Source organism: Ovis aries, chromosome 22 (assembly GCF_016772045.2).
Source record: "Ovis aries strain OAR_USU_Benz2616 breed Rambouillet chromosome 22, ARS-UI_Ramb_v3.0, whole genome shotgun sequence".
Taxonomy (NCBI): domain Eukaryota; kingdom Metazoa; phylum Chordata; class Mammalia; order Artiodactyla; family Bovidae; genus Ovis; species Ovis aries.
In genome coordinates, this window is record NC_056075.1 from 39,449,394 (window position 1) to 39,469,736 (window position 20,343).

At 39.0% G+C, this 20,343-nt stretch overlaps 2 protein-coding genes across 6 annotated transcripts in view; one reads left to right on the forward strand and one right to left on the reverse strand.

Moving 5' to 3' along the window:
* Positions 1–14,617, forward strand: part of INPP5F (inositol polyphosphate-5-phosphatase F) — a 91,977-nt gene extending 77,360 nt beyond the window's left edge. For all 3 annotated transcript variants that reach the window (XM_027960308.3, XM_042238508.2, XM_042238509.1), the window contains 7 exons: positions 225–342; positions 2,111–2,309; positions 8,374–8,445; positions 9,443–9,516; positions 9,961–10,089; positions 10,653–10,740; positions 12,379–14,617. In XM_027960308.3, the coding sequence (XP_027816109.2) occupies positions 225–342; positions 2,111–2,309; positions 8,374–8,445; positions 9,443–9,516; positions 9,961–10,089; positions 10,653–10,740; positions 12,379–13,534 (1,836 nt within the window). In that variant the 3' untranslated portion in view covers positions 13,535–14,617. The remainder of the gene's footprint in view (positions 1–224; positions 343–2,110; positions 2,310–8,373; positions 8,446–9,442; positions 9,517–9,960; positions 10,090–10,652; positions 10,741–12,378) is intronic.
* Positions 14,618–15,197: 580 nt separating this feature from the next.
* Positions 15,198–20,343, reverse strand: part of MCMBP (minichromosome maintenance complex binding protein) — a 38,055-nt gene continuing 32,909 nt past the window's right edge. For all 3 annotated transcript variants that reach the window (XM_012103025.4, XM_027960309.2, XM_042238513.1), the window contains 2 exons: positions 17,704–17,792; positions 15,198–17,084 (listed from right to left, as the gene is read on the reverse strand). In XM_012103025.4, the coding sequence (XP_011958415.2) occupies positions 16,958–17,084; positions 17,704–17,792 (216 nt within the window). In that variant the 3' untranslated portion in view covers positions 15,198–16,957. The remainder of the gene's footprint in view (positions 17,085–17,703; positions 17,793–20,343) is intronic.

Consider the following 20,343-nt stretch of genomic DNA (forward strand, 5'->3'; position numbering starts at 1 on the left):
AGTGGCTTTACCTTAAAGCACCATCTAACTGTGAAGGTGGATAACACCAATAGCGTGTTTAGTTATTTGACATGCTTGGATCTGAGTCCAATACTAGTAGATATTTTAATTACATTATTTGGAAATTGTAAAAGCCTGTAGAATTGCAGTATCAAAAGCCCACATTGACTTCAAGAACATTTTTGTGTTTGCATAAATTGTCAAAGTGACTTTTTTCTTGACAGGGTGACTTTACAAGGACAGGAGAAAGGAAGTTAGCAGGAGTTATGAAAGATGGTGTTAACTCAGCAAATAGATATTACCTGAATCGATTTAAGGATGCTTACAGGCAAGCTGTTATAGGTAAGGAACACAACTGTCTTTCTTTAAAATTTGTTATACTTTCTGTGACTAACATTTTACAGTAACCAACTTCATTAACGTAATCCATATGTTTTATAATACACTTGTGTTTCTCCATTGAACATCTTACCCGATAAATCAAATTTTTACAAGATTAGAATCTGGACAGATTTTTTAGGCTGGAGTGGCAAAAGAAACTGCTCATTTCCTTACATATTTGTCAGTTTGTTATTCATGTAACAGAAGGCAAGGTTGAGGCTCCTGGATTATGGAATATGGTGCCCTAAAACCTCATCAAGTAAAAACTCAATATTCTGTTTTCCTATTACTCAAGCCTGAGAGATAAAACAAAATGATTTTCTTTCTTTGTCTACTGTTTATCATGTGTTCTTGCTGTGGACAAATACACTATCCTTCCTTATAAGCATGATTTAACAGGGTGTTAGGATATCAGACTATCCTAACCAATTCTTATCATTATTTAAGAGAAAAAATGGAGGGTGAATTGCCCAGTGGAATTCATGCCACAGCATATTTTTTTTTAGTGTGACTTTAATTTCCATGAAAGTAGTACCTTTTAGGATTTAAGTAAATGTAGAGTATTCTGGACTAGAACCAAACATAATAGCTTGACATATGGTCTCTAGGAATATTTTTAAAATCCTATTTTTTTAACCTAATTATTTATTATATATGAAATAGTAGGACCCACACATAGGCAATTTAGGAATTTGAGAAGTCTGATGTAATCAAGTTTGGTTCATTTGCCACAGATATGGTATGTACTGATAGGAAAATTGGTTTTAACAGTTTTTTAAAGGAGAAATTGATACATTTTTTTCTAGCAATTCAGTTACGTCACTGAGGACCCAGATTCTGTTCCTTTCTCATTTTGACCATGAAAAATATCAGCTTCATCCTAACCCTGAAGCTAAATCTCTTCCAAGTTTGAGAGAGACGGGCTAGTAGCAGTCTGGGCTCACTGCTTCTCCATAAAAGGCCAGTGGTTGGCAATTCTCTCCCAGAAGTCTTACTGTCCCAAACGCGTGTAAGGAGTGGGATTACAATGATTTTGTTAATAGGCCTTGAGCTGCATCCTACACCAGGAAGACATTAACTTGTCTATTCAGTTCCTTTGCTCAATTTAAAATTGGCTTATTTGTCTTTTTATTACTGAGTTGTAGGAATTCTTTTATTATTGATAATAATTAGTAATAATTCTTTTATTATTGAGTTGTAAGGCTTTCCTAGTAGCTCAGTTGGTAAAGAATCTGCCTGCAATGCAAGAGACCTGGGTTCGATCCCTGGGTTGGGAAGAAAATGGCAACCCACTCCAGTTTTCTTGCCTGGAGAATCCCATAGACAGAGGAGCCTGACGAGCTACAGTCCCTGGGATTGCAAAGAGTCAGACATGACTGCAACTAACTTTCACTTTCAGGAATTCTTTATATATTCTTGGATACAGTTCCCTTATAGATGATTTTTAAATATTCACTTCTACTCTGTGGGTTGCCTTTTAACTTTCATGGCATTTTCTTTTGAAACACAAAAGTTTCTAATTTTGATGGTGTCCAGTTTGTCTTTTTGTTGCTTGTGACTTTAGTTTCATATGAAAAAAAAAACCCTATGCCTAGTCCAAGGTCACAAAGATTTATGCCTGTTTTTTAAAATGAGAATCTTATTGTTTTAGGTCTTGTATTCACTTTCGCTTTTGAAAAATCTATTAGTAAACTAAGATGATGATAGATATCAATACTTTCTACTCTAGATTTGATGCAAGGCATCCCAGTGACAGAAGATCTTTATTCCATATTTACCAAGGAAAAAGAGCATGAAGCTTTGCATAAGGAAAATCAGAGAAGCCACCAGGAACTAATTAGCCAACTCTTACAGAGTTACATGAAGTTACTGCTGCCTGAAAATGAAAAGTTCCATGGTGGCTGGGCCCTTATTGACTGTGACCCCAGGTAAGTTGGAGTTGTGTCCTGGTGACTAATGTGCTTAAATTTTGGATGTTAAGCTGTGCTAATTATTGCTAGCAGTTGTCCATAAGGCTGTGGGCATGGATGCAAAGTGCATGGCAGTTGTCAAATACATGGCTGGTACTAAGGCAAGCTGACAAGGCACTCAACTTCAGCTGTAAAATTAAAGGGGCACGAAAAAGCTCAGTAATGAGGTAAAATAGGATAATGTAATATCTGATTTTTTAAAAACCCAAATGGTGAAACTACAATTCAAAGCTTGTTTCATGGGTCCTCCCCTGTCCCCAGCCCCAGCTCATGCCCCAGAAGCTAGGTTTATTGTGTTAATGCACAGAACCGCGTGCACCAGGAGGTTTAATGATGCTCGTTATTTTGATGGGTTGTTAAGTGGTCCTGGTCTTTCATAAAATAAGTAGGCCAACTAATACTCTACATTCTTTTTAAAAGAAAAACCATCCACTTTCAAGTGGTTCTTTAAAATATCAGCTGAATGGCAGGATCCAAATTTATCCACCAGATTGCTTGCTTTCAGGCTAAAATCTAAAATTATAATTTTCAATATTATGAATCAGAAATACTTCAGAAAATTCTAAACCAAGCTTTGAGAGTAAAAGAGTCTATTTAGATTTTATCTTTTTTTTACATTTTGTATGTTTTTTAATAAAAGGGGCATAAAACAAGCTTGCAAGAACAATGGAATGCAAGGGAGTATTTACATATATGATAATGAATAAAAAATGATACTGACCGTAGGTTCATAAGGAGTCCTTCCATGCCTTCAAGTTCATGGATTATTTCGCTTTGATAGTCAGTACTGTGGCTCAGAGGTTAAAGCGTCTGCCTCAAATGTGAGAGACCTGGGTTCAATCCCTGGGTCGGGAAGAGCCCCTGGAGAAGGAAATGGCAACCCACTCCAATAGTCTTGCCTGGAGAATCCCATGGACGGAGGAGTTTGGTGGGCTACAGTCCACGGGTCGCAAAGAGTCAGACATGACTGAGCGACTTCACTTTCACTTTCACTGTATGTATGGATGCAATTTTTGGACTCTTAAAGAGATGAGGTTTTCTGCCCATTTGAATTTCCAAAGTTAACTATATGTCTCCATCTTTTTTGTTGTTGTTGTCGGATATTTATTAGGCTGCCTTAGGCTTTAGTTGCCACGCATGGGTTCTTCATGTCACATGGGAGCTTTTGTTGTAGCACGTGGACTCCCTAGTTGTAGAGTGAGGGCTTAGTTGCCTGACCAGGGATCGAACCCATATTCTCCATAGTGCAAAGTGGATTTGTAACCACTAGACCACCAGGGAAGTCCCTATATTGCCATCATGATTAGACAGTTCTTTAAGAACTGTCCTTCTTATGAGAGATACTTCGTGGTTATCATCCTTTCTATTACTGCTAAAATTTCTTTAAATTTGCTACTGGTATTTATCATTTGCAAGGCTTAAAGATTTTCTAGATGGTGGATAGTTTTCCTTTTCTCTTGAAGGGAGATGTTTGGAAACCTGCCCTTGGGTTATCTGAGGTTGCTAGAGAGCCTTTGAATAGTCTGTCTACTGAGACAGAGATGTAGACCCAGAACAGGTGGCCCCTAGTTGAGGACAGCAAGAGTAGCTCTGGGAGTGGCTTTGCAGGCTCAGATCCTGGACAGCATGTGGTGGCCTCAGTCCCTCAGGCTTGGGGGTGCAGCAGTTTGCACCTGTCTGCCTCCAGCTGCATGTATACTTTTTAAAAACGTGTGTGTGTGTGAAGTTGCTTCAGTCATGTCTGACTCTGCGACCCCGTGGACTGTAGCTTGCCAGGCTCCTCTGTCCATGGGATTCTCCAGGCAAGAATACTAGGGTGGCTTGCCATGCCCTCCTCCAGGGGATCTTCCTGACCCAGGGATCGAACTCGTGTCTCTTATGTCTCCTGCAGTGGCAGGGGGTTCTTTACCACTGCTGCCACCCAGAAAGCCCCAAAATACCTTTATTGAGATGTAATTCATATAGCATACATTTCATCCATTTTAAGTATATAATTGGGTGGTCTTTAGAATATGCTCAGTATTGTAAGACCATCATTTTGGTCAGTTTTAGAACATTTTTATCACCACAAAGAGAATCCTTGTACTCCATCCCAACCCTCATCCCCTAAGCAACCACTAATCTACTTTTATCTCTCTGGATATGTGAATTCTGGACACTTCATATAAACGTAATCATCAATATGTGGCCTTTGTGACTGGCTTCGTTCACTTAGCATAATGTTTCATGGTTCATGGGTGTTGTGCCATGTAGCAGAACTTCATTACTTTTCATGGCTGAATAGTATTTCATTGTATGGATAAACCATGTTTTCTTTTTTTACTCTTCTTTTGGGCATTTATGTTTCCACCTTCTGGCTCTTCTGTTGCAAACAGTGATATTGTGAATACTTATAAACAAGTTTTTGTTTGAACACCTGTTTTTCTTTGGGATATACACCTAGGAGAGGAGATGGCCAGGCTACTATGCTTAACTTTTAAGACACCACCAAACTATTTTCTTTGCTGGCTGCACCAGTTTACATTTCCACGAGTAATGTGGAAGGGTTCCAGTTTTTCCATGTCCTCACCCACACTTATTTTTTTTTCCTTTTTTCCCCCATGGTTTTTTTTTTTTTTATTGTAGTCATCCTAGTGGATGTGAAGTACTGTCACATTGCGGTTTTGATTTGCATTTCCCTCATGACAAATGATGTTGAAGATTTTTTCTTGGGTTTGTTGGATATTTGTATGTCTTCCTCAGAAAAATGTCTATTCAAATCCTTTGCTCATTTAAAAAACTGGGTTGTTTTGTTGTTGTTGAGTTGGGCCACATGTTTTTGTCAATAAAACTTTATAGGAACGGAGCTGGGATTAGGGTGAGGCAAGCGAGACAGTGTTGGACAGGTTGCAGAGTCGGATCCTATCTTTATTTGAAATGTCGGATGTTTTGTTTATCATCGTATGTTTGCATTAATTTTGATTTTTTAAAAATACTGCATTAAAAACTTTCGTTGATGTCAGGTTTTTTGGCACCCCCATAAATTTTGTGCCAGAAACCAGCGCCTCACTGACTTCACTGCAGTTATGGTCCTGTTTAATTTTAAACATATGGCAGAAAAAGTTACGGCAAGCCATTTACAAATGCTTGGTCCTGCGCAGGCAGCAAGAATGGCTGCCCTTCCCTTTTCCTTTATCTCCCAGGGCTCCAGTTGGAACTGTCCAGCCACCTGAAGCCCACCCTCGGGCCTTTTTATGTTAAACCCCCGAGCACAGCTCAGTTAATTCCCCGCAGACAGCCGCTGGCGTACACAGATCAGACCTCCTGGTTGTCCCGTGGCCACTGCTGCCGCAGGGAGAGCTGACTCGAGTGACAGCCCATAAGCGCCGGGTGGTGCACTTGTGGCTGAAGGAGGAATATTTAATGTGACAGGAAATCGGGGGGCCGTCCAGGTGCCCTTCAGCATCTGCCCACTCTTTATTTGGTCCAACTCGTTCTCGCTTTTTCTTACACCGAGAGCAGCTGACTACTGGTACTCGTACTAGTGGACTCACGAGGCGCGCGGCAGTGCGGGGAGGCGCTTAGTCACCGTGCCGCGGGCCCCCGCCAGTGGCTCTCTGGGCAGGAGGGACGGCTCTTCAGCAAGGTGTTTTTGCATGCACTCTCCCCAGACCCCGGCGGGGGCCGGAGCCTACCTCAGCTTCCCTCTGGGCTCAGGGGCCGCACCCTCCTCTGGACGTGGGCGGTGCTGGACGGGCTGCGCCTGCGCACTGGGCGCGCACCGCGGCGAGCGTGGGCGGCGGAAGTGCGCCGTGTTTGGGGGCGGGACTTGGCGCGGCCGCGCTGCAGTTGCCGCAGTGGCTGCAGGCGTGAGGTCTGGCACAGGTGGCTCTGACTGAGCTTCGACTACTTGACGGACGGACTGACGGACTGACTGACCGACCAGATGCCGCGCTCTCACCGGCCTCCTCCAACCGCTCAGCGGCAGGCGAATGCCACAGGCAATGCCGCCGGCAACGCGGCCGAGCCCAAGCCCGAAGGCGGCAGCCTGGCGACCACTTTCAAGATTTTTCTCCTTTTTGCAGGACTGATGGTTAAAGTTCCTGTGGGGTTGTATTTTTCCTGCAAATTGCTGCTCTTCCAAAGCCTCCTGTTAATGTCCCCCGATGACAGTGGCTTTTACGCCACCATTGTCGCGGTGGTGGGGCTGCATGTGGTGCTGGCGGTGTTTGTGTTCATCGTGTGGAAGGAGGGCATGCCTGACTGGCGGGAAGAGAAAAACGAGTAGCGCAGCCCTTCCCTCCGAGCTGCAGCCGAGGGCAGGGGTGCACCAAAAGGGGTTTTCTTTCGTCTGTGTGTCTTTTTTTTTTTTTAAATGGGGGTTAGGTTTTGTTTATTTCTGTTTAAGTGGGGCAGAGGGTGGTGGGGAGGGAAATTAAGTATTCACTGCAGCTTATACTTAAGTAAAACTGCGGGTGGGGGGAGGGCTAACTTCTTTCTCCATTGCCTGTGACGTGCCAAGTGCTTTTTCTTTCTAGACGTAATGCTTTTGACTTGAGATCGTGTTTGACCAATGTAAATATTCGTGTCAAAATAGAAGCTATGATAAAGTAGCACTACTTAGTAGGTGTAGAAATTTTTTTCATATTAAACTACGTGTCGTGACGTAATTTTTATGGCTTGGCTCAAGCGACAGTTGTAAGAGCGCAGGTAAGCTCCAATGCGCAAAACTAAATTGTATGTTACGGTGTTCGTCTACGTTATCTCGGTGAGGCTGCCAAGATTGTAGAATAGATGGTTTTCTTTCCAGTTGGTTGGTTGGTTAGTTATTGCTCGTATTTTGGATCAATCTGTGTATTAATTGGGTTCTGATTTCTTCAATCTAATTAGTTGTATTTGGAGGCATGTTTTTGATGAAAATTGAGGTCAGTTTGTTATTTTAGATTAAAATTGTTCCAGTTATGGTGCAACAAGATGCCCCTGATGTAAAATACTGCAATTTAAGATCTTGGTGAAATTTTCTCTGCAGTACCTGTTAAACAATGACCTCATTCTTAGGCAGATTATGTACGTGACTTTACTTAAATTCCATCTACTAGTCATTTTTCCCCCTATTGTTTTCCATTTGTTTTTCAGTAGCATTTGGTCAGTTTTTGCCAATAGCTGTGAAATTCTAAGGTATTTCTATTCTAAGATAGAAATATCTGCTCCATCAGTGGAATTTTGAGAACCAATGTAAGTGTGCAGATTAACTTTCATCTTTTGATTGGAAAGCTGTTTTAATAGTAGATGAATATTTGATTAAAAGGTTGAGTTCAGATTCTGCCCATGCTACCTGTTGAGTATTTTTGGATTTCATAAGTTGACCTTTTTAAAAAAAGTATTTGGTTTAATGGTTCATCAGTACTCGGTTTCTAACCCTTACACTGATATTTGACTTTAGAGTGGAGATAAAATACAGCAAAGTGGACTTAGAATAAGGAAATGTTTACTCATTCTCTAAAAGCTGTGTAAATTAATCTGTAGTTTAAAAAAGGCAAAATAGTTTGGGCTTGGTTCCATTTTTGCACATAAATGTTATATTTACGTAAGTCTTTCAAAGGATACATTCTGCATGAGTATAAACATACGGTAAACGTGCAGTGTAACTTGAAGATTAGGTCATGTGAGATGATCTAGGTAATTTCTTTTCTCAGCCTGCTATTTTCCTTTCTTGACAATCCTTACCCCCCTCCACCATCATGCAGTTCCCTCTCCTCCCCATGTGCCATTATCCTATTTTCCCTGAACCCTCCCTTCTCCTTGGCTTCTCCTCAGCTCCAGTCCTTTCCTCCTACCCCACCTTCCTATGTTCCTGGTTTGGTTTTGTTTCTTTTAATCTCCAAATGGATAGACTGTGTACATTTAACTTCAGAAGTAGGACTCATTGATTACTTGATTTTTTCTCCCCACCCTAGCCCCCACCAATCTTTTATCATAAGGGGATCTGCTATAGAAAAAATGTAGATGAAAATATTTAATTCCTTGTGTCATGTTTGTTTAGCCTCATTGATGCTACTCACAGAGATGTGGATGTGCTGTTACTGCTTTCTAACTCTGCATACTACGTGGCCTAGTAAGTTGCTTATTGATTTAAAGCTTTTACTCTTTTAATGTGAGTAAATATCCTTTTTAGATTCTGTAACACAAGTTAAGAATCTAGTTTTGCTATATATTTCAAGAAATTTCACTGAACCCCTTTATCTTACATAATTGTTACATCACTCTTTTATCAATTTGAAGATGTGATTTTAGTGTTATTTATAATCTGTATTTTTATAAGTGTTCGAGTATTTGATAGTATCTCCTGTAGATCTCATGTTATGATGTATTCTACATATTTTTATTGTAATTGACCATATACCATGATTTTTTATTACGATACCATAGTTAAATGTTTCCCCATTGTTAGGCATTAACATACTTATCTTTTTTGCTATGAGGAGTGAGACAGCTGTGTGCAGATAATTGTGCATGTGTACACATGCACTTCTCTGATTATAAGGATATGATGAGTTACGAGTGTCTATGCCTTAGAAATGACACCCAGTTAACAATGCTACTAGCATAAATGCAAGAACTTCCTCATAGCCTTAACCAGAATTATTTCTTTCAAATACACAGTCACTTTCTTTTTGGTCTGGTATGAACTGTCATTTTTCAGTCCTTGGCCAAAAGGTGCCTATTGGCATTGATCATTTTTATTTTTGGGTATCAGATTTATCTGCCAAATCAGGAATACGTAGCTTCAGGATGTGTTTTGCTTTCCTTTTAGGTTAAGTTTTAGGCTTGTTGGTTTAGTTTTTGTAAGAGCTTTTGTAAAACTGAATTTAATTTTCCTTTGTAATTTCCTTTAGTGTAAGATCTATAAACTGATTTTCATTTAGCTATTGAACTATATATATATATATAAAATTTCATCTAGTTTTTAAAATATTTAACTCTTTACCCCAGAATGTATTGTGTTGTGGAAGACTTTCCCTGCATAATGGTTCTTGCTATTATGCCTCAGCTGACCAGCCAAATATGCTTTTGATTTTAATCCTCTTCTTACCCCCTTTCCCTTTGTCTAGTTATGATGATGAAGTTGACAAAGTAAACCAGTATCAACGACTAAGTCTTGAAGACCTGGAAAAAATAGAAATAGGTAAATTTTTAAGATATTAACCAGGTCCTAGAAAGCAAATACTGTTTCTTCCAAGAGTGGGTTGTTATTTAAGCAACTGGTATAATAACATCTTACTGGAATCAGAAAGGAGTAGTCTAAGTAGTCCATTTCTTAAGATTCCATTCTATATTTTAGAGATGAGTGGTGGATATAGTCATTGTTTCTTTCATTACTTGTCCTGTGAAGATTAAGCTTGGGGTCTAGAAAGTTTAAATATTTGAGACGGAAGAATTTTTATTTATAGTCTTATTAGACCAAGTCATCATAAGCGTGTGTGCTTATTCAGATGAAAAAAAGTGCTAAATGATTGATGAATCAATATTTTGAAGTATTTTGGATAATATCAAAATCTCAGTATTTTGAAGATACAGAAGAAAAATAATGTTATGTGAAGGATTAACATATATTCATTTGGGTCGTTAGGTCCTGAACCCACTCTTTTTGGTAAGCCAAAGTTCTCCTGCATGCGACTGCACTACAGATATAAAGAAGCAAGTGGCTATTTCCACACACTGAGAGCTGTAATGCGCAACCCAGAAGAGGATGGGAAAGGTAAGAGAGGTGAAAGTATTCAGTTACAGCTTATCTGCTTTTATAAGCCCAAGTGCAGCTCGGGAGGCACATACCATTATACAAGTGAGTGATCAGGAAAAATACCTTTGTGATTTGAGATCTTGAAATAGCAACTTTGTTCCCGGCAGTGCAGGGACACAAATTGATTAGATAGTTTGGGCAAGGAAATATATTATGGGAATTCTCAGTGTGCTTGGGCATTTGAGTGTGATGGCTTTTCGTACTATATACGCGTCTCATGGGTAATAGGAACAACGCCTGTCTTGTTCATGCCTGTTGTCTCAGCATCTGGCACAGTGTTTGGACAGATTAGAGTTTCCGAATAAACTTTTAATTCCAATTGATATGGTTCTTTTGTTGTTCATTTAGTTTTCTGTTAACATTTTAGAACATTTTGAATTAGGGGAGTGAAGTAGTATGTTTTTGTAAATTATAACAAGCTTTTATTATAAGATTAAAAATCCCATTTTGAGTTCTGAGTTAGAACTGCTAGTTTTTAAATGTTTTTGCTAAAGTGGCAAGCAGTTACATTTGGGTTTCAGATACCCTTCAGTGCATTGCGGAGATGCTGCAGATCACCAAGCAAGCCATGGGATTAGATGTACCTATAATAGAGAAAAAGCTTGAGAGGTAAGTATACCACTTTGCACAGAAGTGTCTTTATTCTACAGAGAAAATTAAAGTTTTACTTCTTTTAAAGTATCTGCAAAAAGAAGAGAATTCACATTATAATACTGTGTTGATTAATTTAGAGGGGGAAGGATCATATCATAATGGATCAAAAAGTAATAATTTTGTTTAAATTATGGCCACAAGTGATGATGTTTTAAAACTCCTGAGAGGGAGCATTCAAATTTAAATAACGTTTTAGAGAAAATAACCAGCCAGTATATTTTAAACACTAGGTTTAATTTGGGAAAAGAAAGCCTATAAATTATTTTATATTTTAAATTTGGGGTTTTTCCATCTAATAAGCAGGTTTTAAAGTCCAAATTCCACTAGAAAGGAGGACCATCTGGTCATCTAGATAAAAATTTTCAGTCTTCTGTTAGAAATAATTATTTCAGTAGCTTTTAAAAAAAGCAGTACTGTATTCAATAACTCTTTTAACATAATTTTTATGAAATATTCTCATGACCAGTGATCCTGTATGACCAAGTGTTGAACATGTGTACTGAGATGTGCGGTAAATAGGACTGCCTTTTTTCTCATTTTTAGCAACCCGGAGGGCTGGCTAAGGAGAAAACACAAATTATTTATGTTAAATGTCCCAAGTCTTCTCAAATAAATTCAGATAACCCACAGGAAGCATAAGGAAATGGAGCTCCTTCCCCTCTTCTCTGCCTGAATTCAACCAAAGTGCAATGTGTATAGACCAGCTTTAGTTAAAATGCTGTAAATATCCATTTATAGTCAGTGTCTCCTTTGCTGGTGGTTTAGATCGTGGATGTAGTGGATCTGTGCTCCCCCAGATTGTAGTGAGTCACCACATATGGCTGTTTTGAAATGTGAATAGTTCGAATTTTGGGGTGTGAGGTTTTTGGGGAAACAGATTCTCAGAATAATGCAAAAACAGAGGTTAAGGCTTCCATTAGGCTTCCCTGCCTCCCCTCCTCTCTGAATGCCAGGGAGAACAGTTGAAGGAAGCGTGCCATCACAAGTGATGATGAGTTGTAAAGACAAAAGGTCTGGTCCAAGAGAACATAACTCATCTAATTACTGTGAAGGGCTTCAGGAGGTGGGATAAAGATACTGTGGAGGTAGTATTCCTCCGGGGTGGTTCTTCAATACCCCATGTGGGCGGCTTGAGAGAGAAGACCGCTCACTCAGGAGATGTCTGTGGCCTGCTTGCTGGACCTGGGGTTAAAGTCACATAGCGTGGCACCTCTTACCTCTCAATGCCTGCAGGTGACTCATCAGTGTCACTTAACAAAGGCTTCTGCTGCCCTGTTATATATAAAATACTTGTTCATTGGTTGTTTCAAAGACTTAAGTTTGAGAAAGATGAAGATATCTGATCAATCATCTCTTAATACTAATTATGTGTTGAAATGACACATTTTTGTATATAAAATTGTATTTAGCCCACATGTTTGTATTGGACATTAATGCTCTAGCATCAAGTCAAAGGAGTTATCTAGATTTGTCATTAAGCAGTATGCTACTTTCAAGGAATTGAGGTCAACTTGAGTTTTCACTTACATTAATAATTGGAACTGTCATATTGGATTCCATGGGAAATTAACTTTTTTCTTTTCTAATCTGTAGGAAGAGCAGTAAACCTCATGAAGACATCATTGGCATCAGATCTCAAAACCAAGGCTCTCTGGCCCAGGGAAAAAAATTTTTAATGAGCAAATTTTCATCTCTAAATCAAAAAGTGAAACAGACCAAATCCAATGTAAACATTGGCAATCTACGAAAGCTAGGAAGCTTCACAAAACCTGAAATGAAAGTTAACTTCCTAAAACCGAACTTAAAAGTAAACCTTTGGAAATCAGATAGTAGTCTTGAAACCATGGAAAACACAAGTGTGATGGAAAATAAAGCCCAGGCAGAGTCAGAAGGGGAAATCTCTTCAGATAATGACTCGTATCACTCTGATGAATTTCTTACAAATTCCAAGTCTGATGAAGACAGGCAGCTAACTAACTCTTTAGAGAATGTAGGGCCAATAGACTATGTTCTTGCTAGTTGTGGTATTATTGCTTCAGCACCTCGGTTAGGCAGTCGATCCCAGTCTATTAGCAGCACTGATATCAGCATTCATGTTCCTTCAGAGGTTACTATTGCTCATGACAGTGGGCTTGGAAAAGGCCACGAATCTTCTTTGAAGAAAAGTCCTTCTGCTGACAACATAAACACATTGACTGGCTTTGCTAAGCCTGTGGATATTTACTGCCACAGATTTGTTCAAGATGCACAAAACAAAATGACCCAGCCATCAGAAACCAGCCCTGTTTCTCAGCAGGCTAGTGAGGAAGGAAATCAAATGACCAATCAAGTTTCTAGTGAAGAAACTCAGTTTGAATCGACGGAACAGCTACCTTCTCGACCTTGTCAATTAGACGTGTCTTTTCCTGAAGCAGGCCCACAGTTTTTGTCAGTTGAACCAGTGCATTCAGTTGTATCTCAGAAGACCCCCGGCTCTGAATCTGGCACGCTTGAACTTGAGAGAGGGCTTCATGTAACTCCTTCTCCTTCAGAGAGCTGTAGCAGCAGAGCAGTCTCTCCTTTTGCAAAGATTCGAAGTTCTATGGTCCAGGTTGCTAACATTACCCAGGCTGGGTTAACCCAGGGGATAAACTTTGCAGTGGCAAAGGTTCAGAAGAGCCCTGCAGATCCTGAAGTAGTTAATGAAGTCCAGCAAAATGAACTTAAAAATATGTTTACACAATGCCAGACACGAATAATTCAGATTTAGTTTTTAGTCACATAGAATCCTGTGGCTTTTATTTAACCCCCTCAAAAAAAGGTGTCACAGAGTGTGTGACACAGATCTAGGGATCACAAATTCTAATTACGTTAATTTGGAAAGGTTTTAAAAGACTGAACCTGAGCAGATTTCCAAATTTGAGAGCTAGGACAATGGAAGTGCATCATCCTAGAATAGGACCTAAGTAGCTTATACACTACAGAGCAGTTTGTCTCTTCACAAGTAATTCAGGAATAGATTACTTTGGGACATAATAATATGAAAACTTTTGGAGTGGGGTGGGTGGGTAGTAGAATGTATGAAGTAGACTCAAAGAGTGGACATGGATCTTTAGATGAGTAGCATTGTTCATAATTGTTACTGTTCTGTCAGCTCATTTCTGTGTGTTAACCTCTACAAGTTAAATTCTTAGTTTAGTGACTAGTGTGGAGAAACATTTTAATGTAAAAACTATTGGTTTAATTTTTGATGGCTTAACCATTCCCTACAGAGTTAGGGCTAATGGCACTGGAATCAAGGAATGTATGCCCATTTGATCCTAACTTTCCCCAAATTCTACTTAAATAAATTTAAGATATACCTACCTTTTACACCCCAAAGTCTAAGAGCATTAAGACCTGTCTGCCATGAAACCTGAGATATCAAATGTGATTACCAGCACCTATTAATTTTGTTCTCTCTTCAGAAATGTTAAAAATATACACATTGGATACTAGTAAAGCTTGAAAGAAGTTTTCCAGTTGTAACTTTGCAAGGTGCAGTCCATAGTATCTTGTATAGGCTCTCAAAACTGCTGAAAATTTTAGCCTGACGCACGACTGTAACGTCGACCACGTGGAACCAGGGCCTTGTCTGTAAGCCCATACAGTAAGAAAGTTGCACATCTTATTCCAAACAAGTATTGGTTTGCCTGTTATCTTTAGAGCCTTACTCTGTTGAAGTGATTCTCAGCTAAACATTATGTCTGCTATAACTTTGATAAGTATTTCCACTTTTGTTATTTATTAGTGGTATCTTTTTTTGAAGTGTCAGATGTGACTATTTAAAATAAAATGTCATAATTTAAAGTGACAATGTGTATGAGAATTACTTGAATAACATTGAAGATAAGGATTTAAGTCAGACTGAAGAATTCAGAAGCAGAGCTTAGTAAGTTAGCTATAACTGAAACTCTTGGTCCCAGCCTTTCCAAATACTTCATTCTTAAAGTGTTATGATTTTAAAAACTAAACATCAAAACTGAACATGTACTCCTTACCATCTTTTTTTGAAACTATTAAGTGTCCTACAACATGAGAGAAAATAAGGTCAGGTGATAAAAATGTATTTTAAGCTCCAAGGAAATTAATTCCACAGAGATTTTTGAAAACTAAAATGAAAGAGGTGATGTTTAAATCCAGTGAGGGTAATACAGATGCCTATTCATTTTCCCAGTATTTCAAATCGGGTTACTATTGCATTAGATCACCAAATTGTCCCCATGGAGAAAAGGACTTCTGAAGCCCAGAGTACCAATCTCTTACCTGAGTGGGCCCTCAGAGGAGGGACACCATGCTGTATCATCTCATACTGAAGTTTATCTCTGGTAATGATTTTCCACACAGAAGATCACATGGGGTGAGTCTCATAATTCATGAAAAACAGCCCAAAGTACTAGTAATTTGGTAAGTTTTATTTATTTGAAAGAGGGTTTTCCTTTCAAGGGAACTTTTCTGTAAGACCAGGCAAATTATGTACTTCTCTTTGGTAAATTACAATCCACATTGGCACAGTAAACACACAGTAACTAATCTACTCTGTTGAAGTTTATTCTCACAAATCCAGCTGAGCCTTTGTTTTATTTCTAAAAGTTAAAGGAAAGTCTAGTCTACCAGTTATAAAAATGAAAACCAGTTAGAATTCTAAGTATAAACAGATTATTTACATTAGTTTATAAAAATAGATTTGAGTTTAGGAAAAGTTAAAGAACTAGTAATTTCCACTTCAGTTCATGAGGCATAGTAGATTGCTCCATTCTCAAGGCTGACCCTGTTTTCTTAGTTTAGGCCTCGGGGCCAGGGGGATGCCAAATTTAAGTAATCATTTAACTGATCTCTAACATTTCTACCTTACTGACTGAAGAAACTAATTTTTATATGTAACCAGTGGTAGTGTAAAAAAGTAATGTTCTAACCTTTCCAAAGATTCTCGATGCCAGTTATACTACTATGCTGTATCAATTTGCTTTCTAGCTAAGGATAATATTTTTGTTCCTTTAAAAATTTGTTAAAGCTGTACTTTGGTGATAACCTACCTACATAAATTTTATCAGGGCATTCTTGGACTAGCAGATAATGTTAGTTGATCTAATACATCTGGAACTAATGGATAAACATAAGTTCAAAATGCAAGGTAATCATCAAAGCAACTAAATGACATTTATTAGGAAAAGAATAAAAACTAATTTTTTTTCTGAAGAAGGCATTTTTTAAAAAGTTAAATTATTTTATTCTCTTCCTCTTTGGGCAAAACAGCTTCACAGGACAGGCAGCATTCCCTTTAAGTGAATCCCATAAACAGTGGTTCCCAAATGCACTGGAGTGAAATGAGAAAAATAAGGACAATATAGCGGGGGGTTTTTTTTTCCTTCCAAAAAAGCTACATTTATTCCATTTAAAGGACTCTCTTCTTGTTCTGAGACTGTTCTTTTATGGGGGAAAAAAAGGTGATAATACAGTGACTTCTTTCAGATTACTTGGCAAAATAAATTGGCAACTCTCAATCCCCCACAATTTTTGTGGAAATATTACTGGTCCATGAAACCCAAAAGTCTGGGAACCACTGCCATTTAAAGACTTGCTTTGCATGTTGTTAACAACTATTAAATAAATGGAAAAAAGAGGTGGTCCAATGTCTGGGAAATGATACTACATATATGAATTAATGGCAAGTATGCTCCATTCCCCAAACTTGGACCACTATACATATTCAGACCCACTGTTCATTGGAGAGACAAAAATCTGAAGTGAACAATTCCTTTGACTTTGGAATTGTAACAGTTTTCTTCAAATGATGCTCACATTTCTTATTTCAACAGAGTCTGGCCTATGACTTAGCTGAAGCTAAGGAAACTAAGGAAATGGTATATCAGCAACATTATCAATATTAAATTTTTAATATCAAATACATTTTTGTACATTGTTACTAATTTATATAATTATAAAACAAAATTCAAAAGCTCCATAAAATCAGTAAGGTAAAAGCCCTTACTGAATATTATATAAACTTTAGATGTTACCAGGCTTGATTTCAGGAAAAGTCATCAGTTCCTTTGATATAAATTATCTACAAAACAATGTGATATAAATGATATTTGAATTTTACAATAATGTGGCTAGAATTTGCCCATTACTCTTTATAGATATCAGACCTTTAAAGTTCATTTCCATTGACACATTTCTGCTGTTGAAGCCTGGCTCTTCTTAAAGACTCCAGCTGCTTGGCTCTTAGCCATCGTTCTCTTGACAGCGTTGTCTGACCGGCACTGAGAGACAGAAACCTGGTTTGCAATACAGAAACAAATTAGACTCTAGACCTAGAAAAAGGCCTTAAAAAAAAAATTGGTTTAGAAGTTTTTAAAAAAATGTTGTGGGAGACAAGACCATCTGGTAGCTACCCAGCTCAACAGCCAAATTAAGACTTCTACAGAGGAATCCTTTCAGAGTCAGACTTGGAGGGTGATTCCCTCTGAGTGGGGCTTCCCTGGTGGCCTAGATGGTAAAGAATCTGCCTACAGTGCGGGAGACTGGGGTTCGATCCGGGGGTCAGGAAGATCCTCTGGAGAAGTGAGTGGCTACCCACTCCAGTATTCTTGACTGGAGAATTCCATGGATAGAGGAGCCTGGCGGGCTACAGTCCACAGGGTTGCAAAGAGTCGGACACAACTGCGTGACTAATATTTTCACTTTCTTCCCTTTGAGAGGAGAACAAGGAGCATGCCTTGTCCACTGAAGTGATCTCTGGACAAAAGTAATTCCCCCTCCGTGAGCCATTTCACAAAGGGGTTTTTAGAAGGGAACAGTTCATTTCCATTTTTGTAAGTCTGCCTCAGTTATCCTAAATAAGGAGAGTTAGCCACAAGTCGCTGAACAGGCAACAGTGGACAGGGACTGACTCACCGAGCTACGATGAGTAACTGGTGGAGATCGTCGGCAGTGATGCTCTGAGGATCATTCTTGCGCATCTCCACAAAGTCATCTTCAACTGCCTTTATCAAAACAGTAAATGAACTTTGAAGTTATTCCTTATGAGGAAATTATATTTGCATTTTGTAGGGAAAAGGATTCTTTACCAAGCTAAAGTAAGATGGTCCTTCCCCAATGTGAAAATGAAGTCAGCCCTGCACCTTGGACAAATGAGACAGTATGGGTAAAAGGACCAAAACCAAACTTTACACCTAAATTATACCACTGAGGAGAGTACTGGAAACAAAATAACAAAACTCAAGACTCATTCGAGGTCAGACAGATAGATACAAACCAGCAATTCTCATCGCAAAACATGATGCCTTTAAATACAGGGAAGAGAAATGTCAGCAAAATTGGCCAACTCAGGACCTCTGAAAACTCCCCCACCATTAAAGAAGAACAAGAACACTGGCAAAAATTATCACAATCAGCTCCTTTAATACTGGAAGTTAACCAGACCCCTGAAACAAACTGGGGAGCATTTTCTCCAAGAAAGACAAAAGAACATTGTGCTTTGAGGTATTTAAATTTGGCCTATTCCCTTCCCCATCGCCAAGCAGCCGTGAAAATAGTCTGACAACCACTGGAGAGGCTGGTGGGACTGGAGCTCTGTCAAAGCACCATTCCCAGAGAACTGTCATTACCTGACTGCCTGGTGGTTCCTCAGAACAACACATTCGCAAGGCTGTCTTTTTTTTTTTTAATTGAAGAATAATTGCTTTACTGTCTTGCTATCTTTATTTTACCTGACTGGGAGCTTGTTCAGTGTGAACAGCTTGTCTCCCCCGACCCTACTCCCCACTGAGTGTTTATCAGAAACAATCAGAAGCAATTATCTATCGACCACCTCAGCTGCCCCAGACTGGATAAGTAGATGGGGCATACAGCAGGCTAACCTAAACCATTAAAAAGAAAATCCTAGGGATGAAATGTCCATATATTCACCAGGAATTTACAAGGCCACACACATGCGCAGGGCTGTGCACGTGCTCAGGAGATCTGAGCCTGAGCAGGCAGGCCATAAGCTCTCACTCCTCAACAACCTTGAGGCTCTGTGCGAGCAGAAGGCAAATGCTAAGGCAGAGTTGTAAACTGCATGGCTGAGTGCTGAAGATTTGCCCCACCATGGACACAGAGTCCCTTGCCTTATAGTGGGAGACTACTTGCAAGCATCTAAGGAAATTAAATTTATCTCCAATCACTGACCACTGAACTAACTGAGGGAGACTTCTGTGCCCACACACAACTAAGAATACAGACTTTTAGAAATCAATTCAGAAAAGTCACTAAACAACAAACAGCAACAAGAACAACAAACCCTAGGGCAGGGGAGAATCTGCCAGAGCAGAGGTGCCAGATTATATTATTTAAAGCACCAGGCTTCCAACACAAAAACTGGAAGACCTACAAAGAAACAAGAATGCCTGGCCCGCTTCATGGGAAATAAGAAGTCCTTGAGGAAACCTAAACATTGGAGTTACTATACAAAGACCTGAAATCAGCTATTTTAAATATATTCAGAGAACTGAAGGGAAACAGGAATGAAGAACTGAAAGCAAGAGAATGGTATCAAATAGAAAATATCAATAAAGAGAAATTACTTAAAACATATTCTGAAGTTGAAAATACACCTTTAATTAAAAATTCACTTGAAAGGCTTAACAGCAGAATTTAACTGGCAGAAGATTCAGAAAATCTGTGGACAGGCTGACCAAGATTATCTGAACAGAGCCTCAAAGACCTGTGGGACCCATCAAGTATACCACATACACACCTGGGAATGCCAGGGAGGAGGGAGAAAGGGGTAGGAAGAAACTTAAATAATGGTCAAAAACGTACCAAATGTCTTGAAAACTTCCCCAAAGTGTGCCTTAATCTGCTTATCCGAGAAACCCAATAAACTGCAAGCAGGATAAACCCCGAGATCCGCATCTAGACACACCACAGCTCAACTGTCAAGAGCCAGAGAGAATCCCGAAAGGAAAGAGCAAAATGACTCACTAGTGTACAAAGAATCCTCTCACTGGAAACTCACTTCTTATCACAAAGTCCAAAAGGCAGCTGGAGGACTTCCTCACAGTGCTGAAAGAACAAACCCAAGCACTAAGAATTCCACACCAAGCAAAAAGGGGTCGACTTTCAAAAATTAAGGAGAAATTAAGACATTCCCAGATAAGCAAAAACTCAGAATTTGTCACAAGCAGATGTCCCTTACAGAATAACCCTGAGAAATAAGAAAGTTCTCCAGGCTGAAGTGAAAGTAACTTGGATCCCTGTGAAGATCACTGCTAAGGGTATCCACACGGGTAAATACAAAAGGTAGTATAAATGTCTTTAAAGACAACTGCATAAAGCAATAATCATAAATGTGTTGACAGACATACAATATAAAGATGTAATCTGAATGATAATAAAGCACAAAGGAAAAAATGGAATTATGAAGGAGCAAAGCTTCTGCATACTATTATAAGTAAACCAGCATTAATCCTAAAATTAATTCCAGATTATCATAATTAAGATGTTAATATAGCTCCCAAGGCAACTACTAACGAAAAAAAATTTGTGTCATAG